The following is a 23,325-nucleotide window of genomic DNA, read 5'->3' as shown; positions in this document are numbered from 1 at the left end:
CCTGCAACGAATTACAGAGTCAAATTACATGAATCGTCGTTTACAACTAACCAGAAGAAAAAACTGAGCTTTGTTGTGCTTTTTTTCTTCTTACTTGATTTGGTCAAGATTGCCACCAGAAGTTGCATTAGAAATTGCCCAGACAGCTTAATTTTTAATTTCGAACTGACCGTTCTGAAGCAAGTTAATCAGAGGCTGAATAATGCCTGCTTGAAACACTTCCTGCACAACAAAAAGTTTCAGTGTTAAATACAAATGAGAAAAGGGCTTCTGGTTTTATACAAATAGATCCAGGTTTTCGACATTGTTAGTTGTTATAATGTTAAGTAACTCACTTGAATTTGACTTGAGTTCCCAGCTGTAATGTTAGAGATAGTCCAGCAAGTTTCCTTCGTGATGCTCTTCTTGTATGTGTTTTTCAATATGTTTAACAGACCAGGAAGCGCATGACTGTCTATAACCGCCTGTAATGGAGATAACAGAGATGATTTACTAAGTAAACACCAAACCTATAGGACACATTTTGTGTATAACAAATAAGGTAGACAATTAGGGATAGTATTAGTACCTGAGTCTGCATATCATCTCCGGTAACAATATTACCAATGGTACGGAGAGCTGGAACCAGAACTGAGGGCGACGGATGACTAAACAAGACACAGATGACAAGATCAGATTAAGATATATATATATATATATATATATATATGTGAATCAAGAATATGTAACTGGTTGCTAAAAGAAATATACTTACGCTAAGAGCAGAACAAGGGGAGGGATGACACCACATCTGTGAGAACTTCTTCGTCGGTTGAATGCAAAAGGCGCTCAAGAACTGGTAAAGCTGGTGTTGTCTGCTCAACAAATGCAATGCAACAATATCAGATCAAATAAAACATATCCAATTGGTGTGTACATGGCAGATAGTTATATGAAAGGAAACCTGCTCAAGTGCTGGTTGCGGCTTCCCTCTGCAGAAATTTGATAATGTCCATGTAGCATTCCTCAGCAAGGAGAGCTTTGAATGCTCGTTGAATTGAGCCAGAAGAGACATCATGGCATCGCAACCGAGGACATAATCACGGAATTTTGGCGAGTCACCAGCGACGTTTCCTAATGCCCAGACAGCCTGTAATCAGGAGAAAGCAAAGTAGTCAGAATGGTAAAACAGTCCGAATAGAGTCATCAAACAATATGATCTAACAGCTTCTTAGCCAAAACATTATACAATAATCAAAACCTAAACTTATACCTGTTCCCGGACTTCCTCACTGGGAGAGCTGAGAAGCTTGATGAAAGAAGGGACAGCACCACTTTCGATAATGACCTTAGTGTCATCAGACGTCCCTGAAGCAATATTGGTGAGCGCCCAAGCTGCCTCAAACTATAATAGAACAAAGAGAGAAAAATCCAATCAAGAAAATAACAAGAATAAATAAAAAAAAACACAAAGCTACACATATATAAATAAGCAGGCTCACCTGAAGCTGAGTGAAGTCATCCCTGGAAAGAAATTGCACAAGGCGAGGAACAACACCAGATTGAATAACTTCAGTGATTGGAGGACTTCGCTCTACAAAAACAAGAATCAACCACAATAAGCAAAAACAACCAAAACGAACTAAACAACCATATGAAGAAGAAGAAGAAGAAATCACAAACCAATTGAAAGCAATCTCCTTAAGCCAGCAGTCGCCGCCAGTTGTGCGTCTCTATCTTCTGAGCTTACTCCGATAACCAACTGTTGTAAGTTCTCCAACTGCAAATTGAAAAGAACCAAGCATCTCTAAGCAATTCAGTTTCTCAAATTAGGGTTTCTCTATACCTCAAAATTCAGTACTCCTCCTGATCTAATTATGAATCTACCTACCTAGATCTTAAACTAGGTTCGCAATCAGATTCAAATCCCTAATCTAAAACCATCTGAATCGGCACAAAAAATAGTAGTAGAAGAAGACGAAGAACATACTCTCGTTTCAGTAGGAAGAGAAGTGGGGAAGCCCTGGCCAAGCTGTGACGCCAAGGGAGCAGTAAAGCCTTCACGCCTCTTCTTCTGCAAGTTCTCCTCTCTCTTGTTCTTCCTAATCTCCACCATGTTATCCTCCCTTCTCCGACGACCTTCATCGGCGTCAACAGATACCTTGTACCTGTTCCTACGAACCTCGGTCTTCGCGCTCGGTCTATAAGACATGGTACCTTAATCGAATCAAATACTAGATTCTGAAGGAATCGTGTATAGAGACGAACAACGATTCGATCGAGCCTTTTTGATTTTTTTTTTTTTTTGTCAGGAGTCAGAGAGGAAGAGGAAGAAGTAGAGGAGAATCAGGGTTTTTGGGGAGTGTTTTTATACATAAAGTGACGCCGGGACTAGAGGTGGAGGCTACGGGTTCAAGGGCGGCAAAGACAATAATGGGCTTGGGCTTTAGTATTATTCACGATATTGCCATAGCTTTTTGAATTTGAAATCACAACGTCTACAAAAGGTATCGCGGGATTTGTTTAATTAATGATACTGGATTTACTGACCTGTCTCTTTTGACTTTTAATAATTTTAAGAGGCTTTATCAAATGAAGTAGCCCAATAGCGGCCCATGTTTTCTCACTAGGCCGTGGAAATATACGTAGTTGCGGTGTTAAGTTACGTAACGTAACCCCGAGTGAGAAATGATTTGGTTAATTGATGATATTCTCTATACTTATAGTAAGGGTTACAAATGAAGGAGAATCCAATTGAAAAGAAACTTGAAGTAGCAAAAGTTGTACGACTTAAAGAGAAAATTCCATTTTAAGAGAATGTTTCAATGTCAAGCAATGCTCCTTTTTTTTTTTTTTTTTTTCATGGTGTTAATTTTTGGTTAGTCCTTTAAGTATTTGCAAAAATTATTAGTAGACAGTAGTTGTAATTCAACCCAAAATCTCCTCATTAATTAGGCTGGATTGCAATTTTAAATTTATAGTATAATACTTTATGCAAAAAATAATAATAGTATAATTCAAGTCTTTGACATTGAGTGTGTGTAACTCTTCTAGAATGATGTTCACCGATCTTATGATGAAGAAAAATTAGAAAAAAAAAATTATATATATATTTGAAAGGTGAAAGGTTAAACTTGAAGTGTACGAAACAAAAAAAAGGGATGACCTAGAGTTGTTTATCACCGATCACAATTTAGTTTCTTCAAACTAAAGCTTCACATTACTTGTCGTTTGGTAAATCAAATCTTCACCCATTTCTCTTTTACTTTGTACACAAACACATATAAATATTTGTGGCCAGTGTTGCCTTCTCCATCTTCTTTGTGTATATATGAAAAGAAAAAAAGAAAAACCAACTTTTTTCTCTTGTTATCTACATAAAGCTTAGGCAGCAATGAAAACCGGAGATAACCGGGAATGGAACAAGGATAGTTATGATCATGAGGAAAAGGTGGAGGAGAAATCGAACGATTCGAATGGGAAATATCAGTTTGGAAGAGTTATTGCCTTTAGAGCATTGTCCGGTACAGCCAACGGCCTCCGGTTTGGAAGTCGCAAGGTAAGAACCGGTAACGTCAAATCCGATGTTCCGAGCCGGCTTAGCAGAGTTTCTTTAGCTCAAGAAGAATAATTAGGATTCAGTTATGCAATCTTTAATCTGTGTTTTTGTCTCTTGACTTAAATGGTATAAATAACACAGTAGCAAATAACAAAAGTACATAAATAGACCACAAGAATGCTCTTCAACATATTTAATCATTTTCTAAAGCATCTTACACCCAATTTCATAACAAACATAAGCGTCGATGGACAAGAACTTAATCACCTCTTCATCAAGAACTTCATTAGCCAAGTCTGTCGGACAAATCTTCCTCTCTGGTTTCCACGAGCCAAACCCCAACAAGTCACAAGCCATACCCTTCAGGCTAAGCCGCCTTGATCTCTCACCATAACTAAAAGGAAAATTTACCTTCACCAAATCACGAACATCAGCTTTCTTAACAACTCTATTTAGCCAGCCGAGCTTAGTGACCGTTTCGGCAATACCTATTCCTATAAAAACAAATTTTTCATCGAGAAATAGATCACTAATGCATTCGCCGAGGTTGGTGTTTTGATTCGTATGAAGTAGTTGGAGAATGAGGCATTTGGTTTTGATGCATAGTTGAAGAGTCGAGGTTTTTGCATCATCTTGAGGATTGGTCTTAGAATTTAAAGAGATGATCACCGTTGGCTCCTCTTGGTAGGCTAATCGTATGGCGAGGATCCAATTCTTGGCTACGGAAACTTCATTTGTCACTGTAGTTTCTATGAGTTTTTCACTAAATGGAATAAAATGTGTAATCGTTACCATCACTCGCTATGATATTTCACTTATCTCTATTCGTCCATGTTCATCGGTATATATGGCTGGAAAAATCAAATTATTCAATTTTCAAAAAGAATTCAATTCAATGTATGGGTCAAATGTGCTGATAATATTACCAAGTTTCGATATGAGCTTATTAAACACACAAAGAAAATAATATTTTGTGAGACTTTAATTAATATATAGCACAAAATTAAATATCCCTCACAAACACACATACATTTATTTCATTTCCTATTTTTCATTAACTGAAATACAATCACAAATTACAAAACAAAAATGAAGAAAAAATTTATAGGAATTTCATTAAATTATAGTAATACCAAAAAACAAAACCGACCAAGAGAAACCTGAAGATTGATCCTTCGTCTGACCAAATTAATGAATCGATATTCTCACGTACGTAAACCCATCTCCATGCACGATGATGACGTCAAATCATATACGATAAGGCCATAACTAGATCATCAGTTCATCATTATCCCCTTGGCTTTGCAACGATCAGTGTAAAGCTGATTTTGCATCTTCATTTGCTCATAGAACCTCACGATGAACTCCTCAGCTTTCTCATTTATCATATCATCTCCTCCTTCCACATCACTATAGCATTCATCTTCCTCGTCGATATCATCATCATAAGGATACTCCAAATCACGTAAGGACATGGCTGATCCATATCCCGAGATTCCTGATGACGATGAAGATGAAGCCGCCGTGAAAACCTCGATAGTTTCCGATAAACGGTCCCCGGATTCATCAACGTCATCAACACCAACACCGTCTTCTCCTCCGGTCTCCGTGCAGGCCGGAAGAGGAGGAGGAGCCGGAGGGAGAACGATCGTATTAATGAAATTGGACGACGGCATTATCGTGATTTCGGAACGGACTTTACGTACGGACTCGACAATTCGACGCCAAAACCTGGTGTTGAAGGTCTTTCTCCTCCGGCGACGACGGAGCATGTACATGACGACGGAGAACATGTGCATCCCTCGTGATACCTTTTTCGTCTTCATGGTCGGAGTCTTGTTTATTTTCTCTAGCTCTAATTGTAAATCACCATTCTGCTTTTGTGTTGAAACTTGATCATCATCATTCTGATATTTTGTTTCCATGAGGAAAATAATAGAACCAAAATATCAGAAAGATGAAGAAAACAAAAAAAATCTTCTCCCGGATTAACAGGGAGAGAGACTTTTTGTTTCTTCTAAGAAAGATTCCGAGGAGGAGCTTTAGTTTGTGTGCAACGGATCTTCTATTTATGTGTTGTGTATAGTGTGGGTGTAAATGATAGTTTTTGAAGTATAGAGGTTGAATAATAAGATGTCAAATTGGCAAGGGGGTTTAAGGGAAGTAGGAACTTTATAACGAAAACTAGAAAACAGTGCGCTTTTTCTGCCGTCGTTATGGGAACAAATAAAATCAAGAAAAGAAAAAACAGCCTAAAAACTTGACTAATTTTATAAATTATTGCTGTAGTTAACTTAATAAAGAAACAAAAAATATATATGTATGGTTCTAATAAATAAAAAAAGAAGGTTCTAATCAAAATTGGCAAGTTTAGTCAACTAAAATTTTGTTGCAACGTAATCAATAAAATACAGATTAATTCCTAGCTAAGGCTTTGTATTAACTCTTCAACTGAATGCGACTACGAACCCACAGCCGTAAGGACATTATTCAAAACAACAATACTATATTGTATGTGTTTTATCCTCATAAACAGGTAGGTTTGTTTTAGTTTTTGGTTTAAGTTGAAAAGCTTAACTATATAGTTATACCAATAAACGTATAAAATTAACAGAATAACTCAATTTGGTTGAGAAATATATGACGCAATTATTAAGAAAAAAAGACAAACGTCCTTGAATGAATGATTGAAAGTTTGATTAAAAAGGAAGGAACCCCTAGGTTACTTGCACGAATAATCTGCCACAAAACATGGTTCCATGCTTTGCACTACGTCCCAACATGTTCGTAAGTATTACACGTAAAAGATGCAGTGTACATCGACCATATGTGGTTTCATATTTGTAAACGTTTTGGTCAATATAAATTTGTATATCTACTTTGATTTATTGGAGGCGGTGATCAGAGATATAAAAAAATATGAAGAGTTTGAATATTGACGTTTTTATCTTAACTAGCTAACGTGGCAATAATTTATAATTGAACTAAATCAAACCGGATTTATTTAGTATGAACCGAATTAAAATCTGTATTTGAATCTATTCAATGCCCATGTACTGTATGTTTTTCCACCAAAATTTTCCATGTTAATGATTTTTAACAAAATCAATGATTTTAAACCAAAAAAAAAAAAGATATATGTTAAGACACGGTTGCGTAGAAAACAAATAAAACAGCAGGACAGCCGTAAGGACATTATTTAACGGCAGAGCGTAACTAAACCAATCAAACTTGTTGAGCTTCTCCCTTACGCTTATTATACAATTGTCTCTCTGATTATTTCTACAATTATAATTATTTGATTACAACGAAGTTTCCATTTGTACGTACGTAAATCTCTATTATACTTTTGTACCATTATTATTAATCAACTCCAATCATCTAACTTTTGTTCGTTAATAATGGTTGAACTTCATAATTAAGTATTTGACCAGATCATATTTTTACCTACGTAGACAAATGAAACAACGATGATCGAATTTAGTTGTTTTCTTTGTGCATTGAAGTTTGTAAGATTCATACAATATTTGTTTGCAATTATGTGATATCTCCTTATTTTAGTTCTAACTAATCACTTACGATCTAATAAACCCTATAACCTTTTAATTACTAACAAAAATACATCTTCTAGACTCACACCTAAATTAAGTTCTTTAACAATAGCTTCAGTTATCCTAGTATGATGAGTGTCGTTTTAGCTTCTTCTACAATAAGGCCAGTAGTTGCGAACACTCATACAATTTGTGCCTACAATTTTTGTGCATTGAAGGTTGTAAGATTCATACAATTTTTGTTGTCATGTGATCCTTATTAATTTCAGTTCTAACTAATCGCTTAGTACTTTCTAATAAATCCTATAACCTTTTAATTACTAAAAGAGCTTTGACTAACTTTAAGACGGTGATAATCATAACATTAACATATTTGTGGATTATAGTATTGAGAAAGAAAGGCACATGGTCTGGAAAAAAATATAACACATTGTTTGTAATTTTGTGGAATTTATGTCTCCTAAAATGTGTCTCCCCGTCGAAATTAATACCAGAACAAGAGTAGGTTTATAAAAAAGGTATTAATATTTTGCAGAAAAATTGTTGTAACTAATTGACATTTACTACACTAAAATATAAAATCTGTTTGAGAAAGAAAATAAAAAACACATTTTGTAGAAATAAAATTGGTTCCACTTAATTCGTTTAAATTTCTTATAACTTGAAATGTCCTTCTGTAGTTGTGATGAAAGACGATTAATTTATATTAGTGAGAAAAAAAACTAAAATCAAACAAATAAAATGATACAAAAAGGAAAATGTAAATTAAGAAACAAACAAAACGGCTAAACAGCTCAGATCTTGCCCGCGTACAGCCCACGTATAGAATCCACTCATCCAGTTTAATATGAAAATAACGTTTAATTTGATCCTTAAACGAACTTATTTTATTGAATAACTTATACGTCAATCTCTCTCTCCGCGTCAACCAAACTGCAAAAAGCTACTTACTTGTGTATATATATATATACATACACACAGAACTGTCCACAACCTCATTCATCACCTGAAGAACCAAATCAGCAAACAAAAAACACACAACAATCAACAAGTGAAGTCAGATCTTAATAAACCAAATCCATGGGGGAATCAAAGAAGAAAAGCAGATCAGTAGCAACACAGAGAGCTTGGAGTCTTGTGAGAATGGCTCTTCTATGGGGGAGAAAAGGTGGAATCTTCAAGAGATGGCACATGTTTGAACTCCGTAACTTGTTCTCCAAGCATCTCAAAGCGCTAGCTCATCATAACAGCGTTAACAACGACCGGTATATCTCTCGTTACGGCGAGAAACAGCTCTCTTTTGACGAGACGCCAATCTTTAACGTTAAGATGCATCGTCCTGCATCCATGAGGTTCCTCTTACCTTGCATTGCTCCTCCCGTTGATTTTGACTATGACTTCGAATTGGACCGTCAAAATGATACCGATGATGCTGGATCATACGGCTACTACGATGAGTCATGCTATGAGAAATCTGACCCTGCGGCTAAGGATCATCAAGAGGAGGAGGAAGAAGAGAAGGGTGTTGATGTGAGAGCAGAGGAGTTCATTGCTAACTTCTATGAACAGATGAAGTTGCAGAGGCAAATCTCGTATTTGCAATACAAAGAACACAACGACCTTGTATGATGATGGTCAAAAGCGTCTCAAGTGTTACTTCAATTTTTTTGTTTGTTATCAATATGTATCCCACAATTTTACAATCAATTCTATAATATAATTTTGGCCTATGAACAAATAAAAATGATTTGTCGTTTGATCTAGAATGTGGATAGAGAGACCTTTCTAAACTTTTTCACAAATCTGAAAAGAGATAGGCACATAAAATTACTGGGTTCACTCACATCGGGCTTTATGTTCCACTTCCACTATTTTGTTGACTTCATTGGCGTTTATTATAGGAGAGATCAACCACCATTCAAGCCTCAAGGGTTTGTTGTTTCATGTAAAAATACTCGCTCAATTAGGAAAAATGAAATGTATCTAAATTTCAATTCCACTTTGTTTTTTACAGTCTTGAGATTCAAATACTAATCACTAAGATCTTTAACTCCAAAAGGACACCTACAAACAAGCTTACTTGTGACTTGTGAGTGAGAAAGAAAGATCAATCAACTAGCTCCTTTTCGTCAACATCAAAAGCTTTACGAGCTTGTTTGAGCTCTTCTTGCATCGCCAACAGTTATCTACACCGGTTCAGTTTTGGCAAATCCTGCATAAAACCGGATCAAGGACACAATCATTATATATAGAATACAAAACCACATAACCCGTCTCAGTCTTTGATTGTATTACTTTACAAAGAATTACCTTGCGGATAAGATACAAGAAGTCATCAACAAGAAGTCTTCCTCGCTTTGAACCAATTTCTTGAGCCTTATGTGTCTGACATATTAAAACATCACTAGTTAGCTTTTTTCTATCTGCTTGTAATGTAAAACATGAATCATCACAGAAAAGAAAAAAGCTCACTACCAAATCTGTGACATACTCCACAACAATGTCTTCTACAAGCGCCACAGTCTCTGGAAGTGGCTAAAGAAGACAGAGGAAGTTTAGATTAGTTTCAGGCTTCAGAACAGTCATAGACTCTTACTTATTACTTCTATGTAGTAGCCTTACGTTTTGCTCATCGCCAAATCCATACATCATATGCTGCACTGAAAAAATCATATCAAAGCAAAACCCAAAATGAGCAGAAACACACAAAACGAAGAATATATCTATGGGTTCTTAAGCTAAAGAGTGTGTTTAAGAAGAATCACATTACATTCTTTCTGAAAGAGGGTTTTGCGTTTTTCCTGTGGCTGAGAAGTTCCCGCAGCTTTGGATTTAGATGATGACGCCGCCGCCGTTGCTGGTGTGTTACTCATCTTCTTCTTCTTTTTCTTCCGATAATCAAATTCCAATGAAATAACAGAAAAATTGGTGAAAATCTCCTTAACCGAGAAAATCCAATTGAGTCGAATACTAATTATTACTAACCCTAGAGTTCGGAGCGTAGAAAAGAAAACTCCGAATTCTACCGAAATAAAAACCCAGAGAGTTCCCAGAAAGTTGTATTCCGGTACCGTAAAACAGCCAACGGAGTGAAATCGAACAAGTTACAAGGTTCTTTATCCAAACCAAATATTGATAAGGAATGAAAACTGAAAAGTGCAAAAAGTGAGAGCAGAGAGCTCACCGGAGATGGATCGACGGGAGTAGCTTCGTTCGGCGATTTCAAAATCGGCGATTAAGATGAAATCGAAGAAACGGGGAGAGTGATGATCTCTCTCTCTCTCTCTCTACTGAGCACTCTTTCTTTTCTATACGAAGCGTTTGGGCTTATTAATAATTAGGCCCATTCATATTATTAATCCAGCCCATTATCTAAACAATAAATGTATAATCCAGCCCATTTTTATTTGCAATACAAAGAACACAACGACCTTGTATGATGATGATCAAAAGCGTCTCAACTGTTACTTCAATTTTTTTTTTGTTTGTTATCAATATGTAACCCACAATTTTACAATCAATCCAATAATATAATTTTGGCCTATGAACAAATAAAAATGATTTGTCGTTTGATCTAGAATATGTGGATAGAGAGACCTTTCCTTGCTCTTTAGTCCGTTGCTAAACTTTTTCACAAATTTGAAAAGAGGTGGCAAATAAAAATATTGGGTTCACTGTTACATCGAGCTTTATGTTCCACTTCCACTATTTTATTGACTTCATTGGCGTTTTTATAGGAATCCTGGGTTGCTCCAAATAAAAAAAGAATATTAAATATATATTCGATTAACCCACAATAGCAATATAACTCAACCGTTATATGAATCTACGATAACTGTTATAATACTTAAAGAATTCTAAACACGATGCCATTTTCATAGTTGTCGAATAGATCTAAGTGATCTGAAGTATGTATCATGATATCCCATTCCAAGGGTAAAAGTTGTGCATTAGTGTTCATCGCATCATTGGATATCAAGCAAAATCAACGACTGGATTCACACCAATGGCGATCTTCAAGCATTGAATTGGGATTTGAGGCTTCACACTTCCACGATCTTGAACAATTACGAAGGAATTGTGCCTCCCTTCCTTGCTCCACTCACAAGTGGTATGTATGTTGTCTTTAGTGATGCATTAACAAATATAAAATATATCTTTATAATGAATATATCTATATTTTGTTAATTATTAAAAGGCCATAAATTATTCTATAAAACAGTTTTATTTTATTTTTGTTAATTATTTACACAACGACCTTGTATGATGGATCAAAAGCGTCTAAGTGTTACTTCAATTTTTTTTTTGTTTGTTATCAATATGTAACCCACAATTTTACAATCAATCCATAATATAATTTTGGCCTATGAACTAATAAAAATGATATGTCGTTTGATCTAGAAAATGTGGATAGAGAGACCTTCCCTTGCTCTTTAGTTCAAGGTTTATTGGGTTCACTGTTACATCGGGCATTATGTTCCACTTCCACTATTTTGAGACTTCATTGGCGTGTTTATTATAGGAAGCCTGAGTTGCTACACAATTTCGTTATCCCAAGAGATCAACCACCATTCGAGTTTTTGTTGTTGCATGTAAAAATACTCGCTCAATTAGTAAAAATGAAATGTATCTAAATTTCAATGCCACTTTGTTTTTTACAGTCTTGAGATTCAAAAACTAATCACTAAAATCTTAACTCCAGAAGGTCACCTACAAACAAGCTTACTTTGTGACTTGTGAGTGAGAAAGAAAGATCAATCAACTAGCTCCTTTACGAGCTTGTTTGAGCTCTTCTTGCATCGCCAACAGTTCTCTACACCGGTTCAGTTTAGGCAAATCCCGCATACAACAGGGTCAAGGACACAATCATTATATATAGAATACAAAACCACGTAACCCGTCTCAGTCTTTGATTTGTATACTTTTACAAAGACTTACCTTGCGGATAAGATACAAGAAGTCATCAACAAGAAGCCTTCCTCGCTTTGAACCAATTTCCTGAGCCTTATGTGTCTTGACATAAGAGCACTCCAAAATACATGTTAGGACATTGAACCTAATCTTGTGACTTCTTTTTTGCCAATACAAAAGAAAGCGTCATGTTCTTCTACACGATGTGGTTATGCGAACAGTAACTTGATATAGTCTTCACTCAGTTTTGGTACAGCGCCTTCATCAGAGTCACCCACCGTACTGTAACAAAGCAAATAATATGTCTCATAAATTAATTTTTCAAAAATAGCTTCTTACGGTTGACATTAAGAAGAAACCAGCAAATCTGAGAATCGTTTGTTTAATAACCTTTCAAACAATTCTTCTTTCTTCTTTTGAAGCGTCAGTATCCTTTCCTCTACTGTTTTCTCCATTATGAATCTTACGACCCTCTTAAAACTTTTCACAAATCAAAACATATGTATCCAAACCAATTCTTCTTCTTTCTTCCCCACCAAACAATTATATACAAGAGATACTGAAGGAGAACTCAAGTATAACCTGATAGGCTTGTACTGTCCGATCCTATGTATCCTGTCCTGTGCTTGCCTCTCAGCAGCTGGGTTCCACCACGGGTCCATCATGAACACCCGAATGTGAATAAAAAACACACACATGTTTTAATAGCAACTGTTGTAAGTTGTTGTTAGCCTACAACACTTACATGCGAAGCGGCTGTTAGATTTAGAGCAACCCCTCCAGTTTTCAATCCCGTTAAGAAAACTCTGCAGTGTGTGTCTTCTTTAAATTTATTGACTGCAGCATCTCTAGTTGCCCTGGACAAGCCTCCCACCACTTTAACATAGCTAGCACCAGACTGTGTTGTACACAATGACTCCACTTTTTTTTATTCAATGTCTCATTAAAAATTAAAGAGAATGTTAAAGGAGCACATGGTAGTAGCATGCTGTAGTTGGTTGCGCTTGAAATTATCAGGTCCAAGAATGATGTGAACTGGCTGAAAACTATTGCTTTGGCAGACCCATCTCTTTCAACCATGAATCTGATTTCTTCTCTCTGCATACATATATATATATATATATATATATATATTATGATCACCATAAGAGCTCCACTCTCCAAATAAACTTTAAACGGTACTATACATGGGAGAGACAGAGGCTATAGATCTTAAAGAGCATATACCAAAGCCTCAATCTTTGTACTTGTCTGAAAACAGTCGAGGTTTATCCGATTTAAAATGCTAGAGGCTCTAAATCCTTTAAGCTCTGTCTTGCTTGCCTGATGTTCTGTGTCAGCTTTGGGTGTCCAATCAACATCCACACTCACTAGTTTTGAGCATGTCGGGCAGGTGACTTTTCTCAGGGACGTAGATGAACCAAGCAAACAAGAGTTACAGAACACATGTGCACAAGAAGTCACTTTCAAAGTAAAAGAACCAAAGACATATTAACCGAACAAGTTAGGTCCAACAATAGTAATCTGATGATTCTTTAACAAAAGTGTAAAATGATAGCAGCTGTTTCCAGAAGATACAGTTACTGAGAAACCAGAGTCAAGATATTATGAAAGAGCAACAATATATCGACTTGGAACACTTACAAAGTAGTCCTTGGCTGGGTAATGGCAGAGACCGCATTCTTGCTCATTTGAACTAGAATGCACCACAAGGTATGGATGATTAACAGCTTGAAAAAATTGCAAAAAAATTCATCGCAAATCTACATACATATATCATCCAAAACATGCACATGCACTGGCTGGTAAATTGAACCAACAAAACTATAAATGCCACTCACTTGTCTCAGACGGGTAAGAAGACCAAATATATTTGCATAGTTATTCATCAATGTCCCAGCCTGAACATACCTGCAAAAACAAATGTCCATGTCAGATTTTAATAGTAAAATTCTGTTACGCAAAGCAAGGAGCAGAAACCAGTGCAAATCGATAGAACAGAGGTAACTTACGTATTACATTTTGCCTGGCTGTCTTTGTATAGTGATTCATAGTAATCGGCTTCTGCTGAATCTAGTGCATCCCGCCTCAGAGAGATCTAAAAGAAGCCAAATTTATACGTAGAGATCAAGCTCGAAAGCAACTACAAGCTTCATTTACATCAGACAAGCGAGAGAAAGGAACATACGATTCTAGGAGGAAGAGCAAGGTCAGCTGCCCGGCCTAATTTAGTACGTCTTAGAAAGATGTCCTTTAGAACTTTGTGTTTAAGCAATATATTGGCTCTCTTTCCCCGTTCAGACCTTCCATATTCTTTTATTGGTTTGGCCACAATCTTAGCAAAATATAAAAACCAGAAGAACAATGATGATCCTGCTCTAAATTTTTTCTAATATAAAAATAGTGGCACCTCAAAGTTACCTTTCTCCACCAACAGACATGTTGAACTGCATAATGAGGACAGCTGGGACAGCTTTCATTCGCACTGCAGTCACCGCCAAAGGCAAGGAACAGAGGAAATCAGACAGCAGAAATTGTTATGAACTATGAAATAGAACTACGGGAAAAATTGAGAGTGGTAAGATGTTACCTGTGATCAAGAACTTGACAGTCACATTTCTTGCAAAAGATATATGAGTAAGGGTAAACTCGAAGGAAGCGAATCTGGGGAAATAAAAAATGGGCACATCAGAAATGTTGAGATATCATTACGTGCTATAGAAAAACTTGAGGAAAGAGTAACTAACCAGGGAGTAAAGCTCTCCAAATATGATTCTGGAGAGGGGTACCACTCAGAGCCCATCTGTAAGTAGCCTCCAAAGCAAAAACAGTTTTTGCAGTGTGACTAAGGGCGTTTTTGATACCATGAGCCTGATATGAAGAAGTGGGAATTAAACCTAACCCCTGAAGGATAGAAGATTCACAAAAAAAAAAACAACTTTGTAGAGAGCTTCCCCCGCTGTGGGTTGCTGTATGTATCTCACTCACAGTCACGTTCCTTACATGCTTGTATTTGAAAGGAAAACAAGAACAGCCAGCAGGTCTTGGTACTGACCTTATCCAAAGTGATACGATTCCACTTAATAGAGTGTTAAGGAGACTCTCTTCTGTCGACTCCTGCATTCTTCCTTATCTCCCTAGATTCAAACTCAACTGTGGAAGAAAAAGAAACATAAGATTACCTCCGCTACTAGTAACCGGAAGAATCGCATTCTTGTGGGAGCGTGGCTCCATCGACGCCGGCCCAAATTCGCAAAAAAAATCTCAGAGCAAAAAGAGTGAGTTTAGTTCTTTTTTTTAATTAAATCTTCCGCTTCGCTTCTACAGTACTATGAGAAACGAACGAGAAAGAGACTTAAAGTGACTTTCTTGAATACTACAGCCCCGACTTAGTGGTGCACTTTCAGTGATTGATTGCATGAAACGTAACCATTTTGTTTTTTTTTGTTCTATAAAATAATTTAGCCATTCCATGAGTTTCTCTTTTACTTAAAGTAGTGTAATACAAACAAACAAACAAACGAGACTTGAAAATAAGCATATAAGTCTGTTGACAAAAAAAAAAGCATATAAGTTTTACTTATTTAAACAAACACCATGGTTCTTCACTTCTTCTTATACTCGCCTTCGCCCACTGCATAAGTGCCACTTCTCCCACTACATAAGTGCAGGAGAGGTCAGAATTAGGCAAACAAAAGAGCAATGACAAAATACTACATAAGTGCAGGAGAGGTCAGAATTAGGCAAACAAAAGAGCAATGACAAAATGTAATAATACAATGTTCGTCCGGTTTGCTTTATTACCTGCAGTGAATGTGGCCTACTCAATACATGACGGCTGAAATTTAGAAAACCTTGGTAACGTTTACCCATGTCGCATATTGAGCAAATCCAGAAGGCAGACTCACTCATTTCATCAATGCACTCATCATCCTCAAGTGCCCCTGAATCTGTGAAAAATAAATAAAAGTATCCAGTTAGAGATTGTAGCAAGTAATGCTATTTCTTTCAACATTACTGTGAAAACACAAACCTGGCAGAGAAAAAATGCTTTCAAGAGAATCACATCGAAGAATGTTGTATCCACTCAATTCTAGCCCGAAAGCATACTTAGAAGTGAAGTATTTTCCGTCCGATATGACCATTATATTAGCTGGAGGTTCATTCTTTAAGGTAAAACCAGTAATAAGTCCATCCAAAGTCTCTGAAAACGCTCTATCTGTTTCAGAAAATAAAGACTTGAGACACTCTATTCAACAAGGAAAACATCCATCCGTTACTATTACTAAGAAAGGCAAAAAGATGAGAAGATACTAACCGCCAAAAGCGTTATTTAGAGAGACTCCACCGGAATAGACTCCTTCCAGAATGTAAAGAGGGACGTCATCTGTTAGTACGCCAATGGCAGTGATGGTGAGAGGACCAGAGTAGCCTTGATTCCCCAAAAACCGTTTAATACACAGACCGAACCGACGAGGATCACAGCCACGTGGAACCGGACACGTCCTGGGGTCCCAAAAGACCGATGTTACAGCCTCCAGGTTTTTCTCAAGAGGTTCATTTATTGGTGCACTCAAGTATTGGAGTCGCCTACTAATAGGCAACAGTGCCGACAACTGATTGCACATCCAATGAAGACAACACAACACAAAATGAGAGAAAGATAGGAAGGTAAACTACTTGTGTGGTAAGACAATGACAAAAATAAACAATTCCGTACAGTTAGGCCATGATTAATTACCTTCTGTTGATGGGATGTACTATCCAGATGCATGGTGAACCTTTCAAAGGCGGAATCAATGGTAAACCTTTCAGCCCAATGAAAATAAGTCTTGTAGCCGCATACTGAGCAAATCGAGAAGGGCTGTTCACAGAAGGGATATTCACCGTTGTTATCCTCCTCGAGTTCCCCTGAGTCTGAGTCTGAGTCTGCGGAAAGAAAAAAAAAAAAGAAAAAGTTAAAGAGTAGATTTCAACAACACTCAACACAGAGGACAGAAAAAATGTGTTGACAGACACACACCTGACTGAAAAAAGCTCTGAAGAAGAGATCCATTTGGAAACGGATGGAGTAGGTTGAAACTGGATTGAATAAAGTCTCGCATACAACCAAATATTCTCGAATTTGATATCACCATCAAATTACTGGAATGATGAATGGAATGATGAAGAATAAGATCCTCAGTGTCTGAGGGCCCTGTTTCACAAAACAGACTAAAGTTTTAAGACTCTCTATTCATCTACTTCACAAACTAAAGTCTTTAAGACTCTTTCTATTCATCTATTCATCAAGGAAAATATCATAAGGATGAGAAAAGATACCGTAGGGGACGTTGTGAAGACTGATTCCACTGGAAAAGACTTTCCTCAAGATGTCATTAGGGACTTCTGTTAGTCTTCCAATGGCAATGATGGAGAGAGGACCAGAGCAGCCTTCTTCGGTCAAGAACCGTTTGATGCACGGAGCGACCAGACTAGCATCACAGCCAGGGGGAACCGGACACGAATTGATGTCCCAGTAGACCAGTGTCGTGTCACAAGAAGACCAAATTCGTCTTGCATGAACGTCTGGATCTACACTTTGACGAGGAAGCATCCTATTCGTAGCTCTCTTCCTAGCAAACATTTGCTTGAACAACAAGCAGGGGTCAAAACAAGGAAGTGACTACTTGTGGTAAAAGAGGGTGTTAAGACTAAAAAAACAGTTGGGACAATGACAAAATGCCAGCATTTACCATCTTTTCTTTATGGTGTTCATCAGATAGATGTTTGATGAAAGAGCGTTGGCCTAAAGAATCACGGTCGCATACTAAGCAATGCCAATACCCAAATTCAGCCGTTTCTGACACACGTGCCCGTGAACCTGTTGAAAAAAAAAAGTAAGGCAGTTGATCAAAGCAACAAATGCTTGGTTATATCATCCGACAAGACAGTGAGAACAGTGAGAGAGGACAAACACACACCTTTCATAAGTTCTTCAAGTTGTTCAAGTTCCGCAAGTATAGAGCGAAATGGTCATGGCAGGATAGGGTTACAGCCGAACATTTGTAGAAAGGAAGCTAAATCAGGGCAGGCTTTTGGATCGGATATGACCATAAAATTGGCTGGAAGTAGATTTTTCTCAACAATGCCTATTAAATTACCACCTGTTTGAGAAAAGAAAAAAAAAAAAAAAAAAAAAACTAAAGACATGAGACTCTATCTATTTATCAAATCATCCATTAAAACGAATAAGGATGAGAGAATAACCGCGGGGAACAATTGTAAGTTTTATTCCACTGGAAGAGACCCCACTCAGAGTTTCAATAGGGACGTCCGAAAGTTCGCCAAAGGCAGTGACGTTGAGAAGACCAAGGTAACCTTTCTTCTCCAAGAACATTGACATACACGGACGGACCAGGCGAGGATCAAAGCCATCGGGAACAGGGCACATCTTGATGTCCCAAAAGACCCGTGTTACAGCCCAAGCCTCTTCCGGCGTAGCCTTCTTCATCATTATTCAAGACGACTCTTGTAAACTACTTTAACGAAGAAAGCACAATTCAGAGTCCGAGAGAGAGAGAGGAAGACGGCTGTAATCGTTTTGGAGCAGTGTTGGAGAAATTATTATTAACCTGAGAGAAGAGATATTACTCTTGAGACCTACTTCGCTCAATCAAGAGATTAGAATAATCTCTTGTTTTGATGAATGTAATCGAATCAACACAAGGAAGGATTGAGACAAAATCTCTTTTTGTTGATGATCTGCCCCAAAACCTTAAAACCCCAAGAACACTTATAGTTTCTAGCCTAGGTCACAACCGAACCGACATAAGAGAAGATAAAATAAAAAAGACTTTAAACACCCAATTAAAGAAGTCTTTAAAAAAAACAATTAACTGAATAATAATTAGATATATCCTCATTTCTCACATAAATTAAATATCATATATTAAAAATAATTAATTTCACTAAAATTTATATTCTATTTGAAGGCAAAATTTCACTAAAATTTATTTACAGATATACAAGTTAAAGTTATATTGATTTTTTAAAAACAATATAAGTAAAATATTCTTAAAAGACTATAAAACAAATCAATTAATATAAAGTTAATAAAAATAAAGAATAACATAATCATATAAAAACAAAATGATAATTTTAATGTTAGTATTATTACTATAATAATTTAAATAACAAGCTTTAAATAGTTATTATAATTGATTATAAAAAAGTATATTACTTATGAGTTATCTCCAACTCATTAAATAAAACTTAATTCCCAATAAATATAGATTTATATATTCATAAATAAATATAAAAATAATAACAAATTAGGGGATATCATGATGTGTAATAATATATCATGATGTGTAATAATAAGCTAATATAAAAATAAGCTAATTAATCTCAACATTTAGTGTGATTATTCATTAAAAATATAAATATTGATAACCGAATAGGAATATACGTTCTAATTGCATATTCATCTATGTGCTATTAAAAAGGAATGAGACAATAACTCTTATCATTATAAATAAACTTAGTACTAAAAAAAAATCATAATATATTAAATGAGTGATTATTAGATTATGCAAAATTCTTATAGTTGCTCGATAAACTATAAATATAAATTTGATTTATAAAACACACAAATATATATATATATATATATATATATTGCCATAAATTGTAACATTTTATAAATATTTTCTTTATCACGTTCACATATTATACGGGAGAAATGTATTCTTACATGAATACGTTGATTTTGAAATTTCATTAATTTTTTCATAATGGTTTTTTTGGTAATAATTCGTCATTTATAGAAATTATTAACAAACCAAATAACTCAAAAGATTTAAATAGCCTAATCAAAAACATTAAATCAATAAATTAGATTATCTTCATAAAATTTAGTTTAAAATCTGATTGTTACTAACATATAATAAAATTAAATAATTGAACTACCGAGTAATATAGTATATGTTGTTATGGTTACATGAGAAACATGCAAAATTGTTATGACATTCAAAATTGTTATGATTATAAAATAAAACATAAGAATATATGAATTTGTTTTTTAAACCACACAAAATACATGTTTTAATAAATAGTAACATTTTATCAATATTTTCTCTATGATAAAACCTCTTAGATATTCAAAGATGTCACGGGTGAAACATATCATTTATACGAAAAAACGCATTTTTGAATATATAAATAAAAAATTTTAGTTACTTATGTTTGACAGAAATATATATTGGTTTTAAAATAATAATTTTACTTATAACAATTTTCTTTAAATCAATTTATCCTGCATATAGTGCATGTTATTACATAGTCCCTATGTATTAATAGAGAAGCATGTGTCGTGCTCACATAGCTCTTATGTCTTTTTTTAATAAACTAGGTATCAACCTGCACTATGTGCTGAATAAATATATATGAATAAAATTAGAGTTATGTGTAAATTTATTTTCTAGGATCTAAAATTTGTTTAAAAATATATATATCTATAAACCGTGAAAATATTTTTAAATTAAACTATTATGTATCAACTAAATATATCTATACCCCGCTCTCTCGTTAATCTATGCAAGATTTTTTATTTATTTTGTGTAAGAATATGTTTCACCCAGTGAAATATTATACCAATGTATTAAATAACTCAATTCCCTATAATAATGATTATTGTGATAATTTTATATTGGAAACTTTAAATATGTGAATAGTAATCAATTTTTTAATACGTGAATGATTTCCGGTTTTGAAAACGTTTTAGATCTAATGATTTTATATTTTAATAATTAAATATGTTATAAAATGATTTAAAATAAATTTTAAATTTGAATGATTGAAATTTTTAATTAATTGTAAAGGAATATTTCTTAATCATTCAAAAGCAATTATGTGTAAATACTAAATATTATTGGTGTTATGAGCTCTCTAACGACAACACATCAGCATTTTTTTATAATGCTTCTCTATTAATATATAGGAAATACTCTTACATCTCATTATCATTTACATAAATATGTCATTGACAAATATAAGGCAATGTTCTTTTTTATTTGTTTTAAAAAATCAAAGATTTAATCAGCAATTAAAATCCAGAAATGTATTTAATTATCAATTTTATAACATATTTAATTATTAGAAGTAAATTACATTTCACAAACAATAAAAAAAATTATTAATTTATTTACCACTTTTATACATTTTTCTCATTGCATTTTTTAAATTTAGGATTAGTTTAAATTAAACCGATTAGTCTAAAAAATATTGTTTTATTTATTTAATGGTATAGTGATGTAGATAATAATATGAAACATAAAATATGTGAATTTGAGAAAGACAAAACTATATCATAACTTTCTACACCAACTTAAAATCTTTTCCAAATTCAAATATTTTATGGTGATTTACAAAAAAAATAAACGCAGATTTGAATAAATGAAAAATAAACTTTACTTACATATTTTGTTTACACAAATAATCTTAAATCTTAAATAATAATTTTACTATAATATTTTATTTAAACCGATTTATCCGCACATAGTGCGGGTTAGTACCTTGGGAGGAAGATAGATACTATACTAGATAGGGTTGAGAATGGGCTTCGTAGTAATGGACTGGGCCAACAGTTTTGTATGAATCGGCGGCACCAATCTACCATATATTTTCAGGGAATATCAAAGAGTACATATATGTAGTTGATGACTATTAGACTATAAAGTCAAGATCCGTCATCAATATAAATTTTGAAGCAGTAAGTATTTCCGAGCAATGCACCCCACAACTACAGATTATGAAAAATAAGAGTGGATGAGAGAATACCTTTTTGCACTCTCTCTCAGTCTGAGGCATCGACCACTCGAACTTAGGCATCCACCAACTCTCCAATCATCAAAGTCCCCCTCAATTCCACAGCTCTTTCCGCAAAAACAAGAACCTCTTACTACTACACATTCCACTTCAAAAATTACAATCGAAACACATCCACATCACAATCCCTAGAGTTCAGACAAGTCAATGTGACAAACCAAAAGAAAATCGAAAACCCCCAAAAACGCATTTACCATGTTTTGAGTTTTGTCAATGTAAACTTGCTCCAGCGTATCGAGATTCTGAGAATCAGGCGATGTGTGACGCAAATCGCTTCCGGCGACAAAGATACGCTGCATCATTACCATAGATACTATTAGTGTGGGAATTGGCACCCCGACATACCGGTCTAAACCATAAATCAAACCGGTTATTTAAACCCGGGGATTTAACATCGAGTTGAGTTCAACCCTTAAACTAGAGTCTAACAAGATCTTTCAGGTTCAGTCCAGGTGTGACAACCGTCTTGCGGATCCTACTAGTCCACCGCTAGCCGCTCCAACGGATCCCAAATTGGCCCTGCAGGGTATCGATTATAACTTTTTACTGTGGACATCCAAATCCATCAGTAGGTTATTGGTGCGCCAGACATTCTTAGACATCCAAATCCACCAGTAGTTTATTGGTGCACCAGGCGTTTTTCGAACTCTGGTTTTCACCCTTTAACAACATTCTTATAGGACAAGCTGTCACCGTGTATTTGGAACGTATCATTATTCATTCATGTGTCTCATGACTAATACTAACAATATTAATAACATCGTTGATCAGAAAGAGCAAGAAAAACAAAGAAGAAGAAGAACTGAAGAAAGACTAATAAGTTTCGTGTAACGAAGAAGTTGGAGATTTCTTCCATTCAGTTTTTGGAAGTAAGCTCGCGAAGAAGCAACCAACAAGACATGCAAGGCACACAACAGTAGAAGACAAGGCGCCACGTGTTTCATTGGATAGATAGAGAGCCCAAAATGTTGGAACAGGTCACATGGGTTTGTCCACTTACATTTACATATCCATTCTTGCTAAGCATCTGACGTGGCAGTTTTGTCCCCACGTGGACATTCTACGAAACTTCCACATCTACAACTTTTTATAAATTTATAAAAAAAATTGACTTTATAACTTACAAATATTTTCTGTTATTGCTGGTATATCAATAAACAAATAAAAGTGAATAAAATAAAATATATTCTGCAAATAAACTTATAAGATTACGCGTATATTATATAGTTTCCATCAATAAAGTAGTAGCATTATACATTTGGTCATATGTATTGAATTTAATATTAGCACTTTAATAAATAAAAAAATACTAATAAAAATTGGAAATTCCTTAATCTAAGTCGGCAAAATCTTCTGAACGTAACTCAGAAGACTAAACCCATATCTCAGTAGGTCCCACATTGGGCAACACGTCTTAAACCGGATAACTCACACGTATGCTCCACCTAAAACGACACC

At 35.2% G+C, this 23,325-nt stretch overlaps 5 protein-coding genes and 3 pseudogenes across 9 annotated transcripts; 1 reads left to right on the top strand and 7 right to left on the bottom strand.

Annotated features, from left to right (window-relative positions):
* Positions 1 to 90: 90 nt before the first annotated feature.
* LOC104738752 (importin subunit alpha-6-like) lies at positions 91 to 2,324 on the bottom strand (annotated as a pseudogene). The gene is made up of 9 exons (XR_015579293.1): positions 1,970 to 2,324; positions 1,663 to 1,759; positions 1,482 to 1,573; positions 1,253 to 1,384; positions 944 to 1,129; positions 755 to 854; positions 569 to 647; positions 336 to 464; positions 91 to 222 (listed from the first exon to the last, which is right to left on the bottom strand). The product of XR_015579293.1 is annotated as an importin subunit alpha-6-like (transcript).
* A 1,418-nt stretch (positions 2,325 to 3,742) lies between these two features.
* LOC104743120 (uncharacterized) lies at positions 3,743 to 4,333 on the bottom strand. Its single transcript, XM_010464234.1, has one exon. It carries the CDS (start codon positions 4,331 to 4,333, stop codon positions 3,743 to 3,745), a length of 591 nt encoding a protein of 196 aa, XP_010462536.1.
* Positions 4,334 to 4,497: 164 nt separating this feature from the next.
* LOC104738751 (uncharacterized) lies at positions 4,498 to 5,679 on the bottom strand. The gene has a single exon (XM_010458952.3). The coding sequence runs from the start codon at positions 5,461 to 5,463 to the stop codon at positions 4,816 to 4,818; it is 648 nt and encodes a 215-aa protein (XP_010457254.1). The 5' UTR covers positions 5,464 to 5,679; the 3' UTR covers positions 4,498 to 4,815.
* Positions 5,680 to 8,070: 2,391 nt separating this feature from the next.
* On the top strand, positions 8,071 to 8,833 carry LOC104738750 (uncharacterized). Its single transcript, XM_010458951.3, has one exon. The coding sequence runs from the start codon at positions 8,170 to 8,172 to the stop codon at positions 8,716 to 8,718; it is 549 nt and encodes a 182-aa protein (XP_010457253.1). The 5' UTR covers positions 8,071 to 8,169; the 3' UTR covers positions 8,719 to 8,833.
* Positions 8,834 to 9,052: 219 nt separating this feature from the next.
* On the bottom strand, positions 9,053 to 10,392 carry LOC104738749 (transcription initiation factor TFIID subunit 13-like). 2 transcript variants are annotated; one of them, XM_019235892.2, is made up of 6 exons: positions 10,274 to 10,392; positions 9,860 to 9,977; positions 9,712 to 9,749; positions 9,565 to 9,624; positions 9,400 to 9,474; positions 9,053 to 9,301 (listed from the first exon to the last, which is right to left on the bottom strand). In XM_019235892.2, exons 2-6 carry the CDS (start codon positions 9,960 to 9,962, stop codon positions 9,272 to 9,274), a joined length of 306 nt encoding a protein of 101 aa, XP_019091437.1. In that variant the 5' UTR covers positions 9,963 to 9,977; positions 10,274 to 10,392; the 3' UTR covers positions 9,053 to 9,271. The 2 variants fall into 2 exon arrangements, with proteins under 2 accessions (XP_019091437.1, XP_087341770.1); XM_087485644.1 differs by having other exon boundaries at positions 10,075 to 10,373.
* Positions 10,393 to 11,745: 1,353 nt separating this feature from the next.
* LOC147927719 (transcription initiation factor TFIID subunit 13 pseudogene) lies at positions 11,746 to 12,183 on the bottom strand (annotated as a pseudogene).
* On the bottom strand, positions 12,179 to 15,234 carry LOC104743119 (ATP-dependent helicase rhp16-like; annotated as a pseudogene).
* A 176-nt stretch (positions 15,235 to 15,410) lies between these two features.
* On the bottom strand, positions 15,411 to 18,810 carry LOC104738748 (uncharacterized). 3 transcript variants are annotated; one of them, XM_087483355.1, is made up of 11 exons: positions 18,615 to 18,758; positions 18,250 to 18,518; positions 17,964 to 18,146; positions 17,736 to 17,863; positions 17,323 to 17,615; positions 17,024 to 17,197; positions 16,742 to 16,929; positions 16,319 to 16,616; positions 16,034 to 16,219; positions 15,805 to 15,950; positions 15,411 to 15,657 (listed from the first exon to the last, which is right to left on the bottom strand). In XM_087483355.1, the coding sequence occupies exons 4-11, from the start codon at positions 17,756 to 17,758 to the stop codon at positions 15,616 to 15,618; spliced, it is 1,350 nt and encodes a 449-aa protein (XP_087339481.1). In that variant the 5' UTR covers positions 17,759 to 17,863; positions 17,964 to 18,146; positions 18,250 to 18,518; positions 18,615 to 18,758; the 3' UTR covers positions 15,411 to 15,615. The 3 variants fall into 3 exon arrangements, with proteins under 3 accessions (XP_087339481.1, XP_087339480.1, XP_010457252.1); XM_087483354.1 differs by having other exon boundaries at positions 18,250 to 18,810; XM_010458950.3 differs by having other exon boundaries at positions 17,323 to 17,629; positions 18,250 to 18,807.
* Positions 18,811 to 23,325: the final 4,515 nt, after the last annotated feature.

This window comes from Camelina sativa, chromosome 14 (genome assembly GCF_030686135.1).
Source record: "Camelina sativa cultivar CO46 ecotype springtype chromosome 14, ASM3068613v1".
In the NCBI taxonomy this organism is placed as follows: Eukaryota; Viridiplantae; Streptophyta; class Magnoliopsida; order Brassicales; family Brassicaceae; genus Camelina; species Camelina sativa.
This window is presented reverse-complemented; position numbering and strand designations above follow the sequence as displayed.

What these genes read in the sequence shown, in the direction of transcription:
- LOC104743120 (XM_010464234.1), bottom strand. Translation starts at nt 4,333, where the DNA reads ATGGTAACGATTACACATTTTATTCCATTTAGTGAAAAACTCATAGAA.
- LOC104738751 (XM_010458952.3), bottom strand. Translation starts at nt 5,463, where the DNA reads ATGGAAACAAAATATCAGAATGATGATGATCAAGTTTCAACACAAAAG.
- LOC104738750 (XM_010458951.3), top strand. Translation starts at nt 8,170, where the DNA reads ATGGGGGAATCAAAGAAGAAAAGCAGATCAGTAGCAACACAGAGAGCT.
- LOC104738749 (XM_019235892.2), bottom strand. Translation starts at nt 9,962, where the DNA reads ATGAGTAACACACCAGCAACGGCGGCGGCGTCATCATCTAAATCCAAA. An exon ending in GATTTGGCGATGAGCAAAAC is followed by an intron (nt 9,625 to 9,711) that starts GTAAGGCTACTA and finishes TGTCTTCTTTAG; the next exon opens with CCACTTCCAGAGACTGTGGC. An exon ending in TGGAGTATGTCACAGATTTG is followed by an intron (nt 9,475 to 9,564) that starts GTAGTGAGCTTT and finishes TTAATATGTCAG; the next exon opens with ACACATAAGGCTCAAGAAAT.
- LOC104738748 (XM_010458950.3), bottom strand. An exon ending in AACACCATAAAGAAAAGATG is followed by an intron (nt 17,630 to 17,735) that starts GTAAATGCTGGC and finishes TTGTTGTTCAAG; the next exon opens with CAAATGTTTGCTAGGAAGAG. An exon ending in TCAGAGCTTTTTTCAGTCAG is followed by an intron (nt 16,930 to 17,023) that starts GTGTGTGTCTGT and finishes TTCTTTCCGCAG; the next exon opens with ACTCAGACTCAGACTCAGGG.